Genomic DNA, 20,691 nt, shown 5'->3' on the forward strand with positions numbered 1-20,691 from the left:
TTATACCAGTGGCTGTGAAATGGGCATTCAACTCTATTTCAAAGTGGTCTTAAAATATCTTCAATTTAACTTTGACTCTACCCGAACCCTGTAATACTACTCGAGATAAGTTTATCATATGGAAATTATGTCACTGAAAATGTGGCATTGTTAGGTTTACACCAATTACTTTAATACAACCCTTATATTCATTAGATGTCTGTAGAACAGCACAGCATGGACACTATTTGTATCTTTCACAGTGATTAACACAAGCTTACCAGTAAAGACATTAGAGTTATATTCTGATAAGCCTTCAGAAAGGAAACAAGTTTGTTTTTCCAGTTGATGGGTTAGGGTTGCTTGGATACTTGAGGTGAGCCCATGGCCATAAATATGTGTATCTACCAACAGTAGGCCTTGGAAACATACTCTGTTAAAAGGACTCTGGACGATGTACATTGCTTTCAAGTTCAGCCTGTAAGGGATATACCTGTGTTTGTAAGAATGAATGGTGAGAAAGGCTGTCTCCTGTGGAACCTGGCCATATTGTGCACATGGTTGATGCAAGGTGAGACTGTTGTTTCAGTCATTGGATTTAAACTCGTAGTTTGTTTTTGCCAGTGTACTTGAATTGTCCTCTTGTCTTTGTATTGGTTGAACCTGCTGCTACTGCTGCTATATATCATATTGGCAAGAGGAAGCAAAGAAAGATAATTATATAATATAATTTACATCCTATTTGTGGGTAATCTTTCCAGACAAATTGCTGGTATGGGATAAATGCCCTCTAGATACTTCTAACGGATATGGAAGAAACCCATTACACGCACATTGTCACAGAATTGGCCTCTTAACAAGAAAATAAATCCATTCATTACAAAGAGACTGACAAATATTAAGTCTGAACATTTTGTGATTGTATGAAATGTGTGTAATCCACTACGCCTCTGATGTATGCAAAATAAAATTAATGTGATGCCCATGATGACCTACTTATTCTGTTTCTAGGTTAAACAAAAATAAAGTATACAAAGAAATAAAGAATATACCTATAATGTGGGTTTCAGATTGTACTCCAGAGGTGTCTTTCATAGGACTACCGGGCACAACTACCCTGGCAGAGAACAGCCCTGCAGGGACTGGTGTCTTCTGCTTCCAGCTGCTGCTCTCCTCCGGGGCCAGTGTGGCACCAGGACACCCCCGGATCCTCAACTCGGACCCGCTCACCACTGCTTTTTTTGTATCCATGCGCAACATCACGCATGCTCAGGTGACGGCTTCAGGGGCACGTTACAGACGGCCGTCACACGGTCAAAGAAAGGAAGACTCCTTTTTCAAAATCAGTCTGCACGTACCACACTTAACACATGTGTCCTTCAGTTATTGGTGTAAAGTTGTGGATTCTCTCCATAGCGAGCTTAAGGGATGTAATAGTGTTTATCAATTCAAAAAGAATTATAAAAAAAAAAAAGTAGTCCGTATGAAAGTCAAATGTGATCTGAATAGTGAGATATTTTCTTTTTTTTCTTTCTTTTATTCTTTATTCTTATTATTATTATTAAAATTGTTCTTGTTTAACTGTGGATTGTGTGTTTCTTGTATAATGGTATAAATTATTATTTTGTGTAAATTAGGTTGTACGCCGACCATTAAGTAAATACTTGTTTAGTTTAGGAATAAGGGGCAGGTAACTAAGATTTATTCTTCTTCCTGCTCCTTTTGTCCATGGTATGATATTTATGATTGTGTATGAAGAAACTCTGATTGTATTGATTCCATGTGGCAAATAAAAACTCTGAATCTGAATCTGAAAGTAGGTCTTTGATTATTTATTTGTCTTATACGTGAACACAGGTGTCTGTAACTGGGACCGCCGAGTTGGACTTTGAAACCACCCCGAACCGCTTTATCTTTCAAATCCTGGCCATGGACAGTGATGCAGAACGCGCCCTTCAGACACTGGCGGTGATCATCACAGATGTGGACGAGCCTCCTGTGTTCCTTGACGAAGGTTCTATTCAATTGTAAAAACATATTGTAAAAAGAAAATGTCTACATTTGCAGGGAAGTCCCCAACTACAGAAATTCCTAATACTCACTGTAAAATGGCTCTTCCCACATAATGTCCTGCAGATGAGTTAAACCGTGTAAAATGACCTATTTGCACTTTAGAGCCAATCAAAGACCAATACATGTCTCTGATGATTTGTTTGTATATGATAGATTGTGCATATCATTTTCCAGGAATAACCCATACAACATTCAAATAATAAAGAAACTACAAATCAACACTTTAGTCAACTAATGAGACCTTATAGTCGGCTAATCAACTAAGTCAGGAGAGCCCTAATTTGTTTTCAGTCAACTTGAGGTTGATCAAGGGAGATCTGTTGTTCTCCCCCCCACAGAATCAGTCCTCTATATTGTGGAGAAATCCCTGCCAGGAGAGATCTATTCTCCAGCTGTTGCTGATCCTGAGAACAGGCCTTTGACCGTAGGACTCCATCATTATACCACCTGTCACACCGCTGGTCTATTAGTGTATATGGTCTCTATAGCTTACTGTGTGTCTGTGTGTTCCTCCCCAGTTCCAAGTGATCCCTCTGACCCCTGGGTTTGACATTGACATCACTTCAGGTGCCCTTTTCACAACAAAGGAGTTCAATTACCAGACTGACCAGAGAAGGTAAGAATCAGCCTGCCCAGATCAGATCTATGCTGAAACTGGGCACTTGAAAAAGAAACTTCAGCGGTGGAGAAAGTGTATTATACCAACCTTGCTCATTTAGTTGCGACCATATACTAAAGAATTACACTAATGTGCTTGCATTCATCCTTCCCATCCCCCAGCTATGCTTTGAATCTCAGTGTGAGCGATGGAAACAACACAATATCCAAAACACTGTTCGTCAACATTGTGAATGTAAATGATGATAGACCTCAGTTCTTAAAGTGAGTATTCCTGCAGTAGCTACAGTAGTGTATCAGTTTGGGGGGGTTTCGTGACAAGTTGTGTCATGTTGTGCTGTCTTATGTATCCATTGCTGGGAAGGGGGGGGGGGGGGAATGTATCTATGTTCCAGTTTTATGTACTGTAGAGCTTAATACACTCTGTACCAATCACAAATACCACCAACCTGGTTGTGTGGCAATAAAGGAATCTTGTATCTTGTATCTTGTAAGTTCCTACATGTTGCTCTATGTGTATATGTGTATTTATGCTTTCATGTGTACGTGTGCGCGTGTGTGGCGTCCAGTAAAATCACCTCTTTCACCGTTCGTGAGGAGCTGAGCCCAGGGGCCATTGTCACCAACGTCACAGCAGTGGTCCCTGATGGCTCCCCGTACCACGACTTCATCTTCTACACCATCAGCAACAATGACTATCTGGCCATCCACAGATGTAAGCACATACAGTACACTACTCCATTAACAGGGAATGACACCCAATTTAAGAATTCACACACATGTTCTTCCTGTGCCCCAGGTGTGAACATGCACCGCTCTCTCCTAATGCCAGAAATCAGAAACGGAACCCTCCAATCGCTCCAATCGAATGGGGCTCTGACTTTATGAGGCCATAAAAGGTTTGTGTGAGCATCCAAATTAGATCTGAACCAGAATCTCCTTTGGGTGTAAGAGCTCACATAAACATTGTATGGCCCCATATCTTTTTTATTTTTACATCCCAGTTTGGAGCATCAGTGAGTGTTTTCTCTCTGATTTCCAGCTTTAGGAGAGAGTGATGCATGTTCACAAATACTGACTCAACTGTCCTGGGGGCACAGGAAGAACATACTGACTCAACTGTCCTGGGGCACAGGAAGAACATACTGACTCAACTGTCCTGGGGCACAGGAAGAACATACTGACTCAACTGTCCTGGGGGCACAGGAAGAACATACTGACTCAACTGTCCTGGGGCACAGGAAGAACATACTGACTGAACTGTCCTGGGGCACAGGAAGAACATACTGACTCAACTGTCCTGGGGCACAGGAAGAACATACTGACTCAACTGTCCTGGGGCACAGGAAGAACATATGGATTCTTAAAATGGGCGGCACTCCCTTTTTAAAGATCAAGATTACCTATTTGTCTGATGGTAGCAGTTGTATTCTGAATAGAAGACATGGGATAATTGTCCTAGCCTGTTTAACTATAGTCTTGTCAAAGAGCATTTTAGAGGGAGGGTAGCCCAACACGTCAGGCTAGAGGTAGCTCCATCACCGCCATCACCTTTGTTGTTGTGTGGACCTCACTGGTCTGTTCATCTGTGATTTTAACTTAAACCGACTGCATTTATATAAATGGTAGATGGACTGCATTTACAGTATATAACAGCAACACCATATTTATGCATTTATATAGCATTTCTGTCCAAAGCGCTTTACAACTTGTGCCTCACATTCATTCACTCACACATTCACACACCGACGGCGGAGACGACCATGCAAGGTGCCAACCTGCTCATCGGGAGCAGTTAGGGGTTGAGTGTCTTGCTCAAGGACACTTTGACACTGATACTGTATGTTACCAAACCAACCTGAGTCATGTACAATGTAAATAAGTTTGCCATCCAATCAATACCGCCCCCCTCCCCCCCATTTGTCTGATCACTCAATTTTACACCAATATTCCTTCTAATTCATGGTATATTGGATACATAATACAGTATGTAATTGAATGATATTGATTGTATACTGTATGTAAGCGACACTGCAAATGCGTGCATTTTGTGTCCAATCATTATGCCGTTCATCTGGCCTTCTGTGTGTCAGACACAGGCCTGGTGACGGTAGCCAACAGAATGGATGGTGACTCATCGCCACTGAGAGAGAACCCCACTATAGCTGTCACTGTGACGGCCACCTTCCGGCCCTCTGGCCCCCCCCTCTCCAACACCATCACTCTGGACGTCACTGTCACTGACATCAATGACAACCCACCTCTCTGCCTCCCTGCTGCCCAGAGGTCAGTGTCTCACAGTTACATGCCAGCGCCGAGCAACATATACTATAGGAATGGAGCCGTGGCCACCTGTTGCCTTCTCACCTCTGTCTCCACATAAGGATGTACAGTATGTTAATGTATGTATGTTAAAGGATCACTTCACTTCATGAATCTTTTTTTTTATTAAAGCTGATTTATTATATTTATTATCTCACACACATCCCAACACTACAGACTGTTTTGTAATTCAATTGGTTTGGGGGTTATTCAGTTACAGAGTCGGAACTCAGAGTGATGTTATTATGATGTCATATATATTCCAGGCATGATTAAATACAGCTCAGTGACATAATGAAAATGAAAGATGATATCAAGGTGTTTGCAGATATCGTTTTTGCAGGAACTGGACTTAATGTGTTTTCACTTTCATCTTTTCACTGAGCTGTAATACTTCCTGGTGACATCATATGCCAAGTCTTTAACTCAATAACTCAACAAATTAATTTGTATGAGACAGTTTGTAATTTTGGGATATGTGTGAGATTATGGGCATAATAAATCGGCTTAATCTTTTGTGTGGACTGGACCTTTAATTGCAAAGTAGTAACGGTTTCTTTGGGGGTGGGCATAGGGTTGCAGTGCCCGAGACGCAGATAAGAGGGACCCTTGTCACAACAGTTACGTGCACCGATAACGACGTGGAGGACGTCTTCAGACAGTTCCGGTTCACTGGTCTCTCCTGTCTGGGCTGCACGCTGCGCTTTGCCCTGGACCCTCCAGAATCCAATCAGATTGTGGTAATTAACAGAATAACATTTGGGACACATTATCGAGAATATCATAATTGTATTCACAAAATGTGAAAAATCAAATTGGATTTAATTCCTTTCCCTTTTTTTTTTTGCATAACTTTTTTCTTTTACCACCCACAGTTGAATGAAGATCTAAACTTTGAGAGTGCAACTGTCGGTGATGTGTACAGCCTCTTGGTTCTGGTTGAGGATAAGAACGACAGCTCCCTGAAAGGTACACTGTACACCATTTATTCATTTCCCTTTACAGTAAAAAAAAGTTCACATCAAAGAAATCCTCGGTCGAATCACATGGGTATCTTCCAGGCAGTGCTTTCATCTACGTCACAGTGACCCGTGTGAATGAGTTTCCTCCCGTCTTCAGCCAGTCCTCGTATTTCTACAGTGTCTCGGAGCTCCTCGGACGTACGTAAAAGCAACTACGTCGTCTGCACTAATGACTTCAAGAGCTCTCTCTCTCTTGCAAAGAATAAGCAAATAACTCATATATTTAGCATTTTAGCATTTAGCATTTTTGATTATATATTAGATTAGATTTAGATGATTGGATTATTAGATTATATATTGCATATGTTTAGCATTTCGTTTTTTTTTCAGATTATATATTAGATTACATTTAGATTATTGGATTATTAGATTATATATTGTAACTATTTATTGTAGGGCAAATATAACTGAGAGGGCATACATACCCTCATCTCGCACCTTGTTGCCCATATGCACATGTCCAGAGTTAATTATATTGATTTGTTATATTGTTTACACTGCTTTTTTACTACCTGTACCTCCCCTCCCCCCTCCCCCATGCTGCTATGATGCCTGCATTTCCCCAAGGGTATCAATAAAGGAATATCTTACCTTATTTTATCTCATCTTATAACTCAGATGACCTTGTTAGCTTGTGGTCATGGCCCGACTATATGTTGTTCCTTCAATCAGGCGGGATGGTGATCGGAGCGGTCAGTGCTACGGACAAAGACCTCCCTGCCACTCCCATCCAGTACTCCATAGTCTCCGGCGGTGGGGGAAGCAGTGGGTTGTCCAACATCTTCTTCCTGGACCCCAAGCAGGGGACTATCTCTCTGCTGACCCGCCCGGACTATGAGACCACCCAGGCCTACAGGCTGCTAGTCAGGGTGGTGGACGGAGATCCGGCCAGGCTCCTCTCCGCCACCGCAACTGTATGCCGCATACCTCACGTTTATATATTAAGGACAAACGCTGAACGTTATCTAATACTTAAACTTCATCCCCTTACTCTGTTGCGTGTGTTTTCTTTGTACTCAGGTTACAATCAACATCACAGAGGCCAATGACGAGCCACCGCTATGTGGCCCCAATCGCACCGACTTGATTGTCTCCGTAGACCAGACGATAGGCTCCAATGTCCAGGGTTTCATGCTGTCCTGCACAGACAGGGACTCTCCTCCCTCCTCCTTCATCTACTCCTTCTCAGGTAATTACCATACATTATCACCTAAAACCATGAAGCTCGTTTTTTTTTATAGTGCTGTTCTCTATGGTTCTAGTTCTCATCCAACTCACATAGTCTTCCATGGTCTGTAACCGTGTAATCTGCTTGTGAGTCGTCTGCCGCCCCTGCTCTCACAGACTCTAGGGTTAATTTTCCTGTATTTGCTGTAGCTTTTTTGGTGCAGCAACACTGTTTACAGTCTGCACCACCGCTGTGTTGGGGTGCTAACCCATCCCAGCCCCCGATGGGGTCTATTCCCTCCTGTCGGCTCTTTTCAAGCAGTCACATGGACCTTCCCTATCAGCTGCTCTATTCACAATACCTAGGCTAGATCTGAATTTATAATAAAACACAAGATATTTGTGCCCTAATGATAAGGATAAACGCTCAATGAAGAAAATCAATGGCCCTCCCATTCTTTCCTTTCATTTGCCCTAGGCCATTTAACTCTAGCGTTTTGCTCACAGCTCTCCTCTCTCACTGGCAGGCTGGCCTCAGTACCATCTACATCCCCTCTTACAGCGGTTAGACTCATAGTATCTTTTGATCAAGGATTTGAGTTTGACTATATTGACTAATATTTAACACCATGTTAAACAGTGCGCTATATCACTTGTATCTTCTCGTACTACATGTTAAACAGTAATCTTCTCGTACTACATGTTAAACAGTCATCTTCTCGTACTACATATTAAACAGTCATCTTCTCGTACTACATGTTAAACAGTGCGCTACATCACTTGTATATTCTCGTACATGTTAAACAGTAATCTTCTCGTACTACATGTTAAACAGTAATCTTCTCGTACTACATGTTAAACAGTAATCTTCTCGTACTACATGTTAAACAGTAATCTTCTCGTACTACATGTTAAACAGTCATCTTCTCGTACTACATGTTAAACAGTAATCTTCTCGTACTACATGTTAAACAGTAATCTTCTCGTACTACATGTTAAACAGTCATCTTCTCGTACTACATGTTAAACAGTAATCTTCTCGTACTACATGTTAAACAGTCATCTTCTCGTACTACATGTTAAACAGTAATCTTCTCGTACTACATGTTAAACAGTAATCTTCTCGTACTACATGTTAAACAGTAATCTTCTCGTACTACATGTTAAACAGTAATCTTCTCGTACTACATGTTAAACAGTAATCTTCTCGTACTACATGTTAAACAGTCATCTTCTCGTACTACATGTTAAACAGTCATCTTCTCGTACTACATGTTAAACGGTAATCTTCTCGTACTACATGTTAAACAGTCATCTTCTCGTACTACATGTTAAACAGTAATCTTCTCGTACTACATGTTAAACAGTCATCTTCACGTACTACATGTTAAACAGTCATCTTCTCGTACTACATGTTAAACAGTCATCTTCTCGTACTACATGTTAAACAGTCATCTTCACGTACTACATGTTAAACAGTCATCTTCTCGTACTACATGTTAAACAGTCATCTTCACGTACTACATGTTAAACAGTCATCTTCTCGTACTACATGTTAAACAGTAATCTTCTCGTACTACATGTTAAACAGTCATCTTCTCGTACTACATGTTAAACAGCCATCTTCTCGTACTACATGTTAAACAGTCATCTTCACGTACTACATGTTAAACAGTCATCTTCTCGTACTACATGTTAAACAGTCATCTTCTCGTACTACATGTTAAACAGTCATCTTCTCGTACTACATGTTAAACAGTCATCTTCTCGTACTACATGTTAAACAGTCATCTTCTCGTACTACATGTTAAACAGTAATCTTCTCGTACTACATGTTAAACAGTCATCTTCTCGTACTACATGTTAAACAGTCATCTTCTCGTACTACATGTTAAACAGTAATCTTCTCGTACTACATGTTAAACAGTCATCTTCACGTACTACATGTTAAACAGTAATCTTCTCGTACTACATGTTAAACAGTCATCTTCTCGTACTACATGTTAAACAGTCATCTTCTCGTACTACATGTTAAACATTAATCTTCTCGTACTACATGTTAAACAGTCATCTTCTCGTACTACATGTTAAACAGTAATCTTCTCGTACTACATGTTAAACAGTCATCTTCTCGTACTACATGTTAAACAGTAATCTTCTCGTACTACATGTTAAACAGTCATCTTCTCGTACTACATGTTAAACTGTCATCTTCTCGTACTACATGTTAAACAGTAATCTTCTCGTACTACATGTTAAACAGTCATCTTCTCGTACTACATGTTAAACAGTCATCTTCTCGTACTACATGTTAAACAGTCATCTTCACGTACTACATGTTAAACAGTAATCTTCTCGTACTACATGTTAAACAGTCATCTTCTCGTACTACATGTTAAACAGTCATCTTCTCGTACTACATGTTAAACAGTCATCTTCTCGTACTACATGTTAAACAGTCATCTTCACGTACTACATGTTAAACAGTCATCTTCTCGTACTACATGTTAAACAGTCATCTTCACGTACTACATGTTAAACAGTAATCTTCTCGTACTACATGTTAAACAGTAATCTTCTCGTACTACATGTTAAACATTAATCTTCTCGTACTACATGTTAAACAGTAATCTTCTCGTACTACATGTTAAACAGTCATCTTCTCGTACTACATGTTAAACAGTAATCTTCTCGTACTACATGTTAAACAGTCATCTTCACGTACTACATGTTAAACAGTCATCTTCTCGTACTACATGTTAAACAGTAATCTTCTCGTACTACATGTTAAACAGTCATCTTCAGGTACTACATGTTAAACAGTAATCTTCTCGTACTACATGTTAAACAGTCATCTTCTCGTACTACATGTTAAACAGTCATCTTCTCGTACTACATGTTAAACAGTCATCTTCTCGTACTACATGTTAAACAGTCATCTTCTCGTACTACATGTTAAACAGTCATCTTCTCGTACTACATGTTAAACAGTAATCTTCTCGTACTACATGTTAAACAGTAATCTTCTTGTACTACATGTTAAACATTAATCTTCTCGTACTACATGTTAAACAGTAATCTTCTCGTACTACATGTTAAACAGTCATCTTCTCGTACTACATGTTAAACAGTCATCTTCTCGTACTACATGTTAAACAGTAATCTTCTCGTACTACATGTTAAACAGTAATCTTCTCGTACTACATGTTAAACAGTAATCTTCTCGTACTACATGTTAAACAGTCATCTTCTCGTACTACATGTTAAACAGTCATCTTCTCGTACTACATGTTAAACAGTCATCTTCTCGTACTACATGTTAAACAGTCATCTTCTCGTACTACATGTTAAACAGTCATCTTCTCGTACTACATGTTAAACAGTAATCTTCTCGTACTACATGTTAAACAGTCATCTTCTCGTACTACATGTTAAACAGTAATCTTCTCGTACTACATGTTAAACAGTCATCTTCTCGTACTACATGTTAAACAGTCATCTTCTCGTACTACATGTTAAACAGTCATCTTCTCGTACTACATGTTAAACAGTCATCTTCTCGTACTACATGTTAAACAGTCATCTTCTCGTACTACATGTTAAACAGTAATCTTCTCGTACTACATGTTAAACAGTCATCTTCTCGTACTACATGTTAAACAGTCATCTTCTCGTACTACATGTTAAACAGTCATCTTCTCGTACTACATGTTAAACAGTCATCTTCTCGTACTACATGTTAAACAGTCATCTTCTCGTACTACATGTTAAACAGTCATCTTCTCGTACTACATGTTAAACAGTCATCTTCTCGTACTACATGTTAAACAGTCATCTTCTCGTACTACATGTTAAACAGTCATCTTCTCGTACTACATGTTAAACAGTCATCTTCTCGTACTACATGTTAAACAGTCATCTTCTCGTACTACATGTTAAACAGTCATCTTCTCGTACTACATGTTAAACAGTAATCTTCTCGTACTACTTCGGTATCTTTCCTTCACCCCAGGGGCCAGCAACCTCAACAACCACTTTGTGTTCTCGCCTTCGTCCGGAACCAACGTGAGCAGGCTTCTCCTGAGGGAACCCTTTGACTTTGAGAGCGGACTGGACCGGGTGTGGCGCTACAGCCTGGTTGTACTGATCTCCGATGGCAACCTGAGGTCGGGGGGGAAGGCTGGTCCCGGGGATCCCACTCAGACCGGCACGGTCATTATCAACATCCGCGTGGTGGACCCTCATCTCACCACGGTTACAACCACAACCCCTGTGAGTGCGATGGATAGCTATACACGTTACTGATGAAGAGAGTTACGAACTATCCACGGTATTGCGACGCTGTCTGCTAGGCCACAGTTTTATCATCAATTCATTATCATTAACCTTTATTTAACTATGGATAATTAACTACAATGTGCCCGATACTCTTCACAAGTGCCCTGCTTCACAATCACAGTTACACACATTCACACCTGAAAGTTGGCCCAAGACAACCACAGTATTCTACCAAATAAGTTTAGGGTTAAGGGCGGAGAGCTTTATTAATTTACTTCCCTTGATTGAGCAGGCGTCCATCCAATCTCAAGTCAGCCTCTCTATCCTCTTGGCTACTGCTGTCCCAGAGGCAGCAATGCAGATACAGAAACTAACCCACAGTCTGATCTTCCCCTGCAGCCCCGAGTGACACACATCACCATCACAGAGAACACGTTCAGCCTCCATGACTGGTATGTTTGGTTCATCATTGCCTTGGGTGCCATGCTGCTGTTGGCTGCCCTGGCCTACCTGCTCTACCACTGCTGTAGACGGCTCTCCACCAAGAAATGCAACTGCTGCCAGCCCAGTCCCGTGGAAGATAAGGACATGTTGTGAGTGTATACTCATTATCTTCTCACCTAGACGGATGGTTTAACGGTCTATGCTGTAAATGACTCATGCTAGATGTAATATTATTATTGCAAAGAATTTCAGGAAGTCGTCTGGACAAAGAGAGGGCCTCGAAGCCAAAGCTGGCTCAAAGCTTAAATGTTCATTGTTTCAAAGCTTGACAATTGTGTTTCTCCCTTTTCTGTTCAATAGCATGGCAGAGCCAGGTAAGAATCCACGATAGTCATCTTGAAATATTTTGCAGCTGTGATCATTAGTAGCCTACTGTACATGACTAAGTCTAAGTTTGAGTCTGTGGTTTCTTTACAGAACCTCCAACAAAGAGAGAGGTCCTAGTGGTATGACTTCTTTTATTGCTTATCTTTGCTTTCAGAGTGCTTGTTTCTGGATTAATGGTATTTGTGTGGCGATGTAGCGGTTGGAGTTCACTTGTACACTTTCCTCTTTTACAGGAAGTGATGAAGATCAACACGGTGTTCGATGGAGAGGAGGTTGATCCAGGTAAGAGTCTTTCATTTCTATATATTTCTATAGTAGTGTACATAAGACCCAGTGCCTCATCCGTAGCTAACATTGTATTGCACTATCGCAGGACCTTAGCATGGCGTACCATGCTTTTTGTAAACTTTATGTACATTATACCTGTTCTGTCTTATTCTTATTACTTGCATTATTGCACAAATGTCTTATTCTCATTCATATTCTTATTACTTGTATTATTGCACAATCGCTGCGGGCATGACCCCCCGCATTTCACTGTATGCTTGTATGCCGTGACAAATAAAACTCTTGACTTGACTATAAGTGCCTTCTGAAACTGTTCAACCTTTGTTTGTAACCTTCAACCATTGTTCTGTATCGTTAGTGGCTTAGCTTGGCATCGCTACTGCACTATCTCGCGTACGTGCACGCGTACTGAATAAACCACAAATGTACCTCTAATACCAGTATTAGTCTGACCACACCCCTCATCAGCTTACCTTCATAAGCAGGTGTGTGGTCACCTGCTCTCCTCCTTCTCGCTTTCACCACAAGGAAGAGGTGCCTCGGTAGATCCCCACACTTGACACCATGATGGAAGAAATTGGATTAGGAACAGCTTGGGAAACAAGGATACGTTGACATCATATCTTTATTTTCTCTCTCACTATTTTCGAGAAAATACGGCGATATTGTCTTCGTACTGGAGTGTCTAGAAGATGATGATCATTCTAAAAACCCTCCACCGGTTTTTCGTATTGGGAGCACGCCGCTGCATGCTTCTCAACTGCAGTTCCTTGCTGTGTTTGTTGGGGTGAAACCTGTCAGGCCACAGCTGAACTGTCGGACATGCCGCTGTTGTGAGGAGCGGTGCGTTCCAGGTTGGGTGAGTAGTGTTTGCTGGCGGGCTCCACTTGTCTGTTAGTGCTATGGGGGCTACTTGACAAAGTTTATGGAAACCGGCCCCAGGCTAGGGTCCTTTGTTTAGCCGCCTAGGCGACAGAAGGCCTTGGTCTGGCGACCATTATAGTTTTTAACTAGTGGGCCGCGACCATTGACACTGGTGATCCCTGTGTGTTCTGGACGAGTGGATTCTCTCTGTCACCGTGTTAAGACCCCATCTTTCATATCCAAATGAGAGTATTCCTTCACGAGGGGATATGTGCATGTAATGTGCGATAGCGGCAGATTCATGTTCAAAGTCAGCTATACAGGCCAGTTGGTACTGTGCTGATTCCGCCGGACGTGGTAATGTCACCGTTGTGAAGCGGTGTTGACGTCTTGTTTTCTCTTTTCTCTTAAAAAGTGAGGAGGGGTTCAGAACGGCGGCCTGTCTGGGTGAGTGTTATGTCATTGTTTACATGTTCATGGCTTACGGTTAGCCGGTCAGTGGCCTGGCGCGGGGTAGGTTAGCTTCTCGCGCGCCGCCGGGAGCTCGCTTCTGATCGCGTGCGTCGTTAGATCGGCGTCTCGCGAGCGGAAGCGATAGCACCCGAACGGTTGGAGCAGCCGTTAGCTTGATGCTATTCTGTTGAACGTGCTTTGATTTTAACATGTTTTACACTCTTGACCACGACGTCATCCTTGACAGGGGATGTTCGTCGACCCTGCCTGAGCCTAGACGGGGATTGCGTCAACAAAGAGGACTGTAGCGACTGGTGGAGCGGCGACGCTGCCCGGGTCGAACAACACAGGACGGCTGTGTTCTACGGTGTCTTGTGACTGCACTTCGCTGATCTGCGTTCCGGGTGGGTACGGGGTTGGCCAGACCTCATAACACGTCTTCTGGTTTTACTTGCTAAATGTATTGTGAATAACGGTGTTTTTTCCCAAAACGTGTGTTGTTGCAATGCATTTGGGATACGTTGCGGGTTGTGTGTGAGCTGTTTTTGTCACTGGCAGTTAGCTTCTCCGTGCAGATCGTGATGTCTTGATCTGGTTGTTGTGTGAGAAACATCATGGTGTTTATGTGTACCGTGTACTCACTACTAAGGCAACTGACCTATGAAGCTATGCTTGGTGACAAGTGAGTAAAAGAATGTTCTTTCTCAGACTGTAATGACAATGAACAGTGAGTTCACACATTAACAGGTTTTCCTGTTTTAACTGGCCGTATTGAGGGTAAAATAGGAGGATTGTGTTTTCCCCCCCCGGTTCCCTGGGGACTTTATCACCTCCTATCAGACATGTTGTGCATTAATTGTGTCTTTTGTGTGGTAGGGATACGATGTGACTCTTAGCTCGATTGCTGAGGTTGTGCTAAATCTGCTGGAGAAACTTATTTCCTAAAGGGGAATTGGTTTGGTTGCTGTCATGTGTGCTTAGCAAGGCCTGTGGTCGATACTAATCAAGAATGATGTATTCTCTCATTGTGAAAAAAACGGCGTTCCTCTGTTGAGTGTTTTTGCCATTTTTTGTAGGTGATGATGGGTTGTGTGTGTCATGTGACCTACAACTGGGTTGTACTGGCCACAGAAGCACATGTGTATGTTGGACCGGGGTTCTTAGAGCCTTCTCTATTCTGTGTTTTTCCTTAGTAAAAATCAGATAGCAGGTTAGCTCATGCGCTGTGTGGAGCTGTGAAACGCTTCATAGAGCTGACTATGACTGTGTCATATTCTCTTTTTGTCGTTACGTCGTATCATGGGTGTGGGGTCGTAAAGGGGTGAACTGGTAACCTTTCCTCTCCCCATTGTTCTGTCGGTCAGGGGTACACCCCCTGTCCTTCAAGGTTCCCGTCACGTGGCGGTTCGGCACGTTACGGGGGGGGAGTTCCTGGTCGCACGGCCTGGTATATTGGGCGTGTGCACCGCAGGAATTCCCCCGCCATAGAGTACGTCACCGTGCGCGTCTCTGTTGGTAGGACTTCCGTGTGCTGTTCAGGTCCATGTGATGGATCTGTTTTCAGGGGGGGTGGTCAGGGCTCCTCCTCACCAAGCGCCTACTCAGGCCTTCTGTGAGTTCGGACTCCTTCTTCCATGTGAGGAAGCCTCCATCAGAGTACAGAGCCTTCCTCCTCAGATTGTCAAAGTGAGTGGACCCTCTAGAAGGGTCCTTTTCTATTGTATGTATATTCGATTCAATTCGTTTATTGAGTGTGTATGGGTTCGGTGCCTCTTCCCCGGAGGCCCTAAAACCAGTTTTTTACATGGCTCAAGGTGCAATATATTCTTTTCAATCTGTACAGCTCGCGTGGGAAGTCTCTCTGGGGATCCCCGTCTCTTTCCTATGGGAGGGTGGTGGGATGTAAAAATGTGAACATTTTTTGCCCCGGCTGTGTAGACTGGGATACATACTGTTGATGCTTCCTTCTTTCTATTCCAGAAGTGTTGGAGTTAGGGAGTGTCACACCCCTCTTGTCGTTCCCCTGGGCGCCTTGGGGATTCAATGACAGGTCTAAATAGCCTGTTCATTGATGGGGGTGTGTCCCGACGCACGTATAGTGCTAGCTCGCTGTAAACAGGCGATTGACTGGCACGCCTTGGTTGCTTGTGGTTGAAACAGCGTTTTTATAAAGCAACTGAGATGGGGGTTTTTCCTCTTCCGGCGACCACATCCCATGACCTGGGTGGGTTGTCGACGGATTCTCGTTCATGTCTGGGGGATGATGACGGGATGGATCTGAACATATGTAGTGGGGTCTCACGCCCTTGGGGTGGGCCACCAGGCGCGGTTCGTCCGAACGTCTGGGTGGCGCCTTCTTTTCGTGTTAAGATCAACACGCATATCTGCCCTTCTCCTGGAGTAGGCATGTCGGCGTGGTTAGGGCACGGGACTGGTTCTGGTCACGCTGGTCCAGATCAGTTGAACCCGTTGTCCGCCGGGGATGCAGATCTGCTGTTCTGGTACCCTGAGGGACTTGGGCTTTTTTCAGGGGGAAAAATGCCAGGTCGGTCTGGGTGTCACAGGGTTAAGCGCTATGGAGACCCTGGTTGGGTATGTTTTTACTCAGCACTGTCGTCATGGCTTACAGCCATGCCATTCTGTACGCGCTCGATCTCGTCGGATCTCGGCCGCTACACAGGTTGGTCCTGGTTAGTACTTGGTTGGGAGACCGCCGGGGAATACCGGGTACGGTGTGCTTAGGGGCTGGTTCTCCATTATTTTTCGCTCCTCTCTCACGCATGGCGAAGAGGGGCCTGTGGGGGTGGTTTTTTGACCTCCTCTGGTGACCCTGTGCTTCCCGTACCGCCAGGCCCGGTCCGAAGTGATGTTTGCGACCCGTAGGCCTGGGTTAACCCTTTTTGGAAACTGAAACACTTGTACTGCGGTATAGCCGGTGTATACCCGCAGGTGTGTTTTGGAGTTTTTTCTTGAGGGGTTATAGGAACAGCCACCGCATTGGGTAACACCGAGGTGGTTGATTCCCTGGTGTGTTGGAGCAGTGTCAACTCCCGGGTTCACCGTTTGAGGGTGCCCCTGCACGTTCATGACGTCTGCCAATCGTGTCAGCCTTCTCTGCCTCGACCCCTCTGGGTGGGGGTTGTTAAATGGAGGCTTGGTCATGCAACACCGCCAGCTTACGCTCCTTCCGCCGGGGCGGCTGTGTTCAGCTGTCCCCTCTGGCGCCTGTCTCGTCCGCAGTCTCCAGGCTAGGGTTAACAGCCTGTTGCCTGGTTTTTCCCCGGTGCGCTGCCTGCTTCCGTTGGTTAACCTTTTTTGTGTGCTTACGGCCATGCTGACTGCCTATTCTGCAGGGTCAGTGTGCCAGGCGGTGTACTATTGGGGGGACGGGGCCTGCTCGGCTTACGGCCATACCGACCTGAACACGCCCGATCTCGTCCGATCTCGGAAGCTGGGCAGGTTCTGGCCTGGTTGGTTCCGCCTGGGAATACCAGGTGCAGTAACTGAGGGGCCTTTGTCCGAATACGCTGGCGATGTGGGGGGCGGGGCACTACGTGCCCACCTGGTGGGGTCTTGATGCTGGCATCATGGACTTCTCCGGGCCCCCATTCTAGGGAGTCCAGTCCTTTTGGTGGGTCTGGGTCTTCCTTCGTGCTCCGCTGCTACGGCCTTGCCACGGGGTTGGGTTTGCCCTTGACCCCGTGATTCTGGGGGCAGTAACGAGGTTGTTCCTCCGTTCGTTCCCGGGTGGCATGCGGGTTGTGCGTGTGTGTAGTCGTGGGGTCGAGCCACGGTCTGCTCACCCTGTGCGTTGAGTTGCTTGAGTGCCTCTTCGCACGGTCGGGTCCGTCGCCCTCCCGTGACGTCCCTAATAGGGGGGCTACCCTCCATTAGGGGGGGTCGGGGGGGCTCGGCCCTCCCTGTTCTGATGGTTTTGGGGGGCTGTCAGCGGGGTGTATTTGTCAGCCAAGTGGCTCCGCTTGGCCTCCCTTGTGCAGTAGCGATGCCAAGCTAAGCCACTAACGATACAGAACGTTAGGTTATGACTATAACCAAGTTCTGTTAGTTAGGGGCGATGCTTGGCATCGGACGGCCGCTGCAGCCCTTGTCCTCACCTTGTGGTGAAAGCTTGGGAAGGAGGAGAGCAGGTGACCACACACCTGCTTATGAAGGTAAGCTGATGAGGGGTGTGGTCAGACTAATACTGGTATTAGAGGTACATTTGTGGTTTATTCAGTACGCGTGCACGTACGCGAGATAGTGCAGTAGCGATGCCAAGCATCGCCCCTAACTAACAGAACTTGGTTATAGTCATAACCTAACGTTTTGTTTGGTTGCTTTTTTTTAGTAACCAAGAGAGTGTATGAATACAACAGTAAGTCGGGGGCCAGGCGTTGGAAGGACACTAGCATTGTGTCTGAGTCCTCAGCCGCACAGCCTGGGAGCAGCACCCTGATCCTACTGGATAATATGTATTCTTCAAACCAATCACTTGCTGGGAAGGCAGGTAGTAGCCTATCACAGACCAGAAGTGAGGGAGAGGGCAGGGCTTCATCTGGGCGGTCCTCACGGTCACCTGCACACATGGCAAGAACCTTCCCTAAAACCTCAATGGAAACAACCTCAGAGGTCTGAGGCAACACTGACTGACCTGGTGATGTTGGATTAACAGTGATTATTTTTTAAATTTTTATTATTATTATTAAACTTAAGAAAGACCCAATAAATCAGAAGTGTGAATGACCAAAAGGATCTTGTGTGTTGTCATATCACCTCTTTAGTCCAATCAAAGGGTTCGCATTTAGTCCAATACAATGACTTTATGGAAACAGCATTGTTGGCTCTTATCAGCCACATATCTCCATGTGTGTCTTGGTAACAGCGCTAAGTTATTCAATCAGATAAGAAACTGTACACGCAGTTAGGCGTTTCTAGGATATGCTGTAGCTGTATGTTACTTAATACACTGTCAGCAATTATTGACCAACTAACTAACTCTTGGCTGAAGAGCTACTTGGAAAACAGACAGCAATGTGTGCAAATTAATGACACTGTCAGGATTTAGGAAGGTCACCTGTGGAGTAACCCAGGGATCTGTGATAGGTCCAAAACTTTTTATACTTTATATTAATGATATGTGCAATGTTGCTGAGCTGTTAAAGTTTGTTATTTTTGCAGATGATACAAATTTATATTGCTCAGGAAGTAATTTAAAGGAACTTGTGTTTGATATTGAAAGAGAGCTTGAAATTCTCAAAACTTGGTTTGATGTTAATAAATTGTCTCAATATTAAGAAAACTAAATTTATGGTTTTTGGTAATCGAAAAGAAATAGAGGGGGATATCGAGTTTAAAATATGTGATGTAAAGATAGAAAGAGTTTCTGAGATAAAATTTCTAGGGGTAGTTATTGACCAGAAATTAACATGGAAACAACATGTTAACTATATTCAAGGAAAAATATCTAAGTCAGTAGCAATATTGTATAAATGTAAGGATATATTAAACTACAAAGCCTTGCACATCATTTACTGCTCACTTATACTTCCTTACATATCTTACTGTGTGGAAGTATGGGGGTCGACATTTAAAAATACAGTAAATCCAATAGTCTTAGTGCAAAAGCGGGCCATTCAGAACCTTTTCAAGGCTGGTTACTATGAACACACAAATCCATTGTTTATAAAGTCTCATATTATGAAATTTAATGATTTGGTTTATTATAAAACTATGCAAATAATGTACAGAGCTAAAGCAAAGTTACTCCCAGACGGGGTGCAAAGGTTTTTTTCAATACATGAAAGAAAATATGATTTGAGAGATATTTGTAAATTTACTGTTCAAAAAGCTAAGAAAGGGATTAAAAGTAGGTGTATTTCTATTATTGGGGTTAACTTGTGGAACAATGCTGAGAATGAGTAATTCGCTTTTGGTTTTTAAGAAAATGGTTTGTAAAGCTATTTTTGAAAACTACAAGGGTGAATAATACTGTTTTTTTTGTTCTGCTATTTTCTTTTAGAATACTGTTTTGGAGTCTTAATTTTTGTTAAGAATATAGGACAGGCATATATAAGCATTATGCTTCAGTCTGTACCTTTTCAGTCACTGTAAAATCAAATATTGTTAAATGATGGTGTATATTGTATTGTGTGAGATGATGACTGAATAAACTACTACTACTACTATACTACAACAGGGACATCTGAAAATGCATTCTTCGTTTAATGGATGCTGTGGCCTAACTGGAAAATCATCTCTATGTGGGAAGATGCTAAAAGAAGGGTAACTGTAGTGACATGGATTATGTAGGAAATGTAGTGACATGGATTATGTAGGAAATGTAGTGACATGGATTATGTAGGAAATATAATTACATGGATTATCCTACTCTTACTAGTTACACGGCTGGCCAGTTTGACTACCATACTGTCTTTACACCTGTATCACTGTACATATTATACTACAACTCTGTACATACATCTGATTAGCACTACACTCAGTATTTTCTTTACAATTTTGTACCCAGTTTAATCACCTGTACATTGTATATTGCTGTTGCACTTTACTGTTACATTTGCACTCTGGTTGGATGCTGTACTTCTTACACAGAACCCAAGTATCTGTAATAGTCCATGGGCCAGACCAGATATCGGTACCACTCAAGGTGACGAAACTTGCATATCATTTTTCTATGTAAAGATCTATATAGGTCCCATTCTCCAAGGACTTACGACAAAAAGGGCTTTCTCTTAGGGCCATTTGAGACCTTTTCGGGACGATTTTGGGATTCACAGAC

At 43.1% G+C, this 20,691-nt stretch overlaps 1 protein-coding gene across 1 annotated transcript; it reads left to right on the plus strand.

Moving 5' to 3' along the window:
* Nucleotides 1-1,034: 1,034 nt before the first annotated feature.
* Nucleotides 1,035-18,783, plus strand: LOC311245450 (cadherin-related family member 3-like; the record flags this gene model as incomplete). Its single annotated transcript, XM_084335292.1, has 18 exons — nucleotides 1,035-1,351; nucleotides 1,837-1,993; nucleotides 2,391-2,476; nucleotides 2,571-2,668; nucleotides 3,240-3,385; nucleotides 4,764-4,956; nucleotides 5,567-5,732; nucleotides 5,868-5,961; nucleotides 6,054-6,152; nucleotides 6,687-6,928; nucleotides 7,035-7,203; nucleotides 11,194-11,453; nucleotides 11,859-12,052; nucleotides 12,264-12,277; nucleotides 12,381-12,409; nucleotides 12,524-12,572; nucleotides 18,244-18,398; nucleotides 18,778-18,783. Exons 1-18 carry the CDS (start codon nucleotides 1,037-1,039, stop codon nucleotides 18,781-18,783), a joined length of 2,472 nt encoding a protein of 823 aa, XP_084191418.1. The 5' UTR covers nucleotides 1,035-1,036.
* Nucleotides 18,784-20,691: the final 1,908 nt, after the last annotated feature.

Source organism: Notolepis coatsorum (assembly GCF_963971535.1).
Source record: "Notolepis coatsorum genome assembly, chromosome: 18".
Lineage (NCBI taxonomy): Eukaryota > Metazoa > Chordata > Actinopteri > Aulopiformes > Paralepididae > Notolepis > Notolepis coatsorum.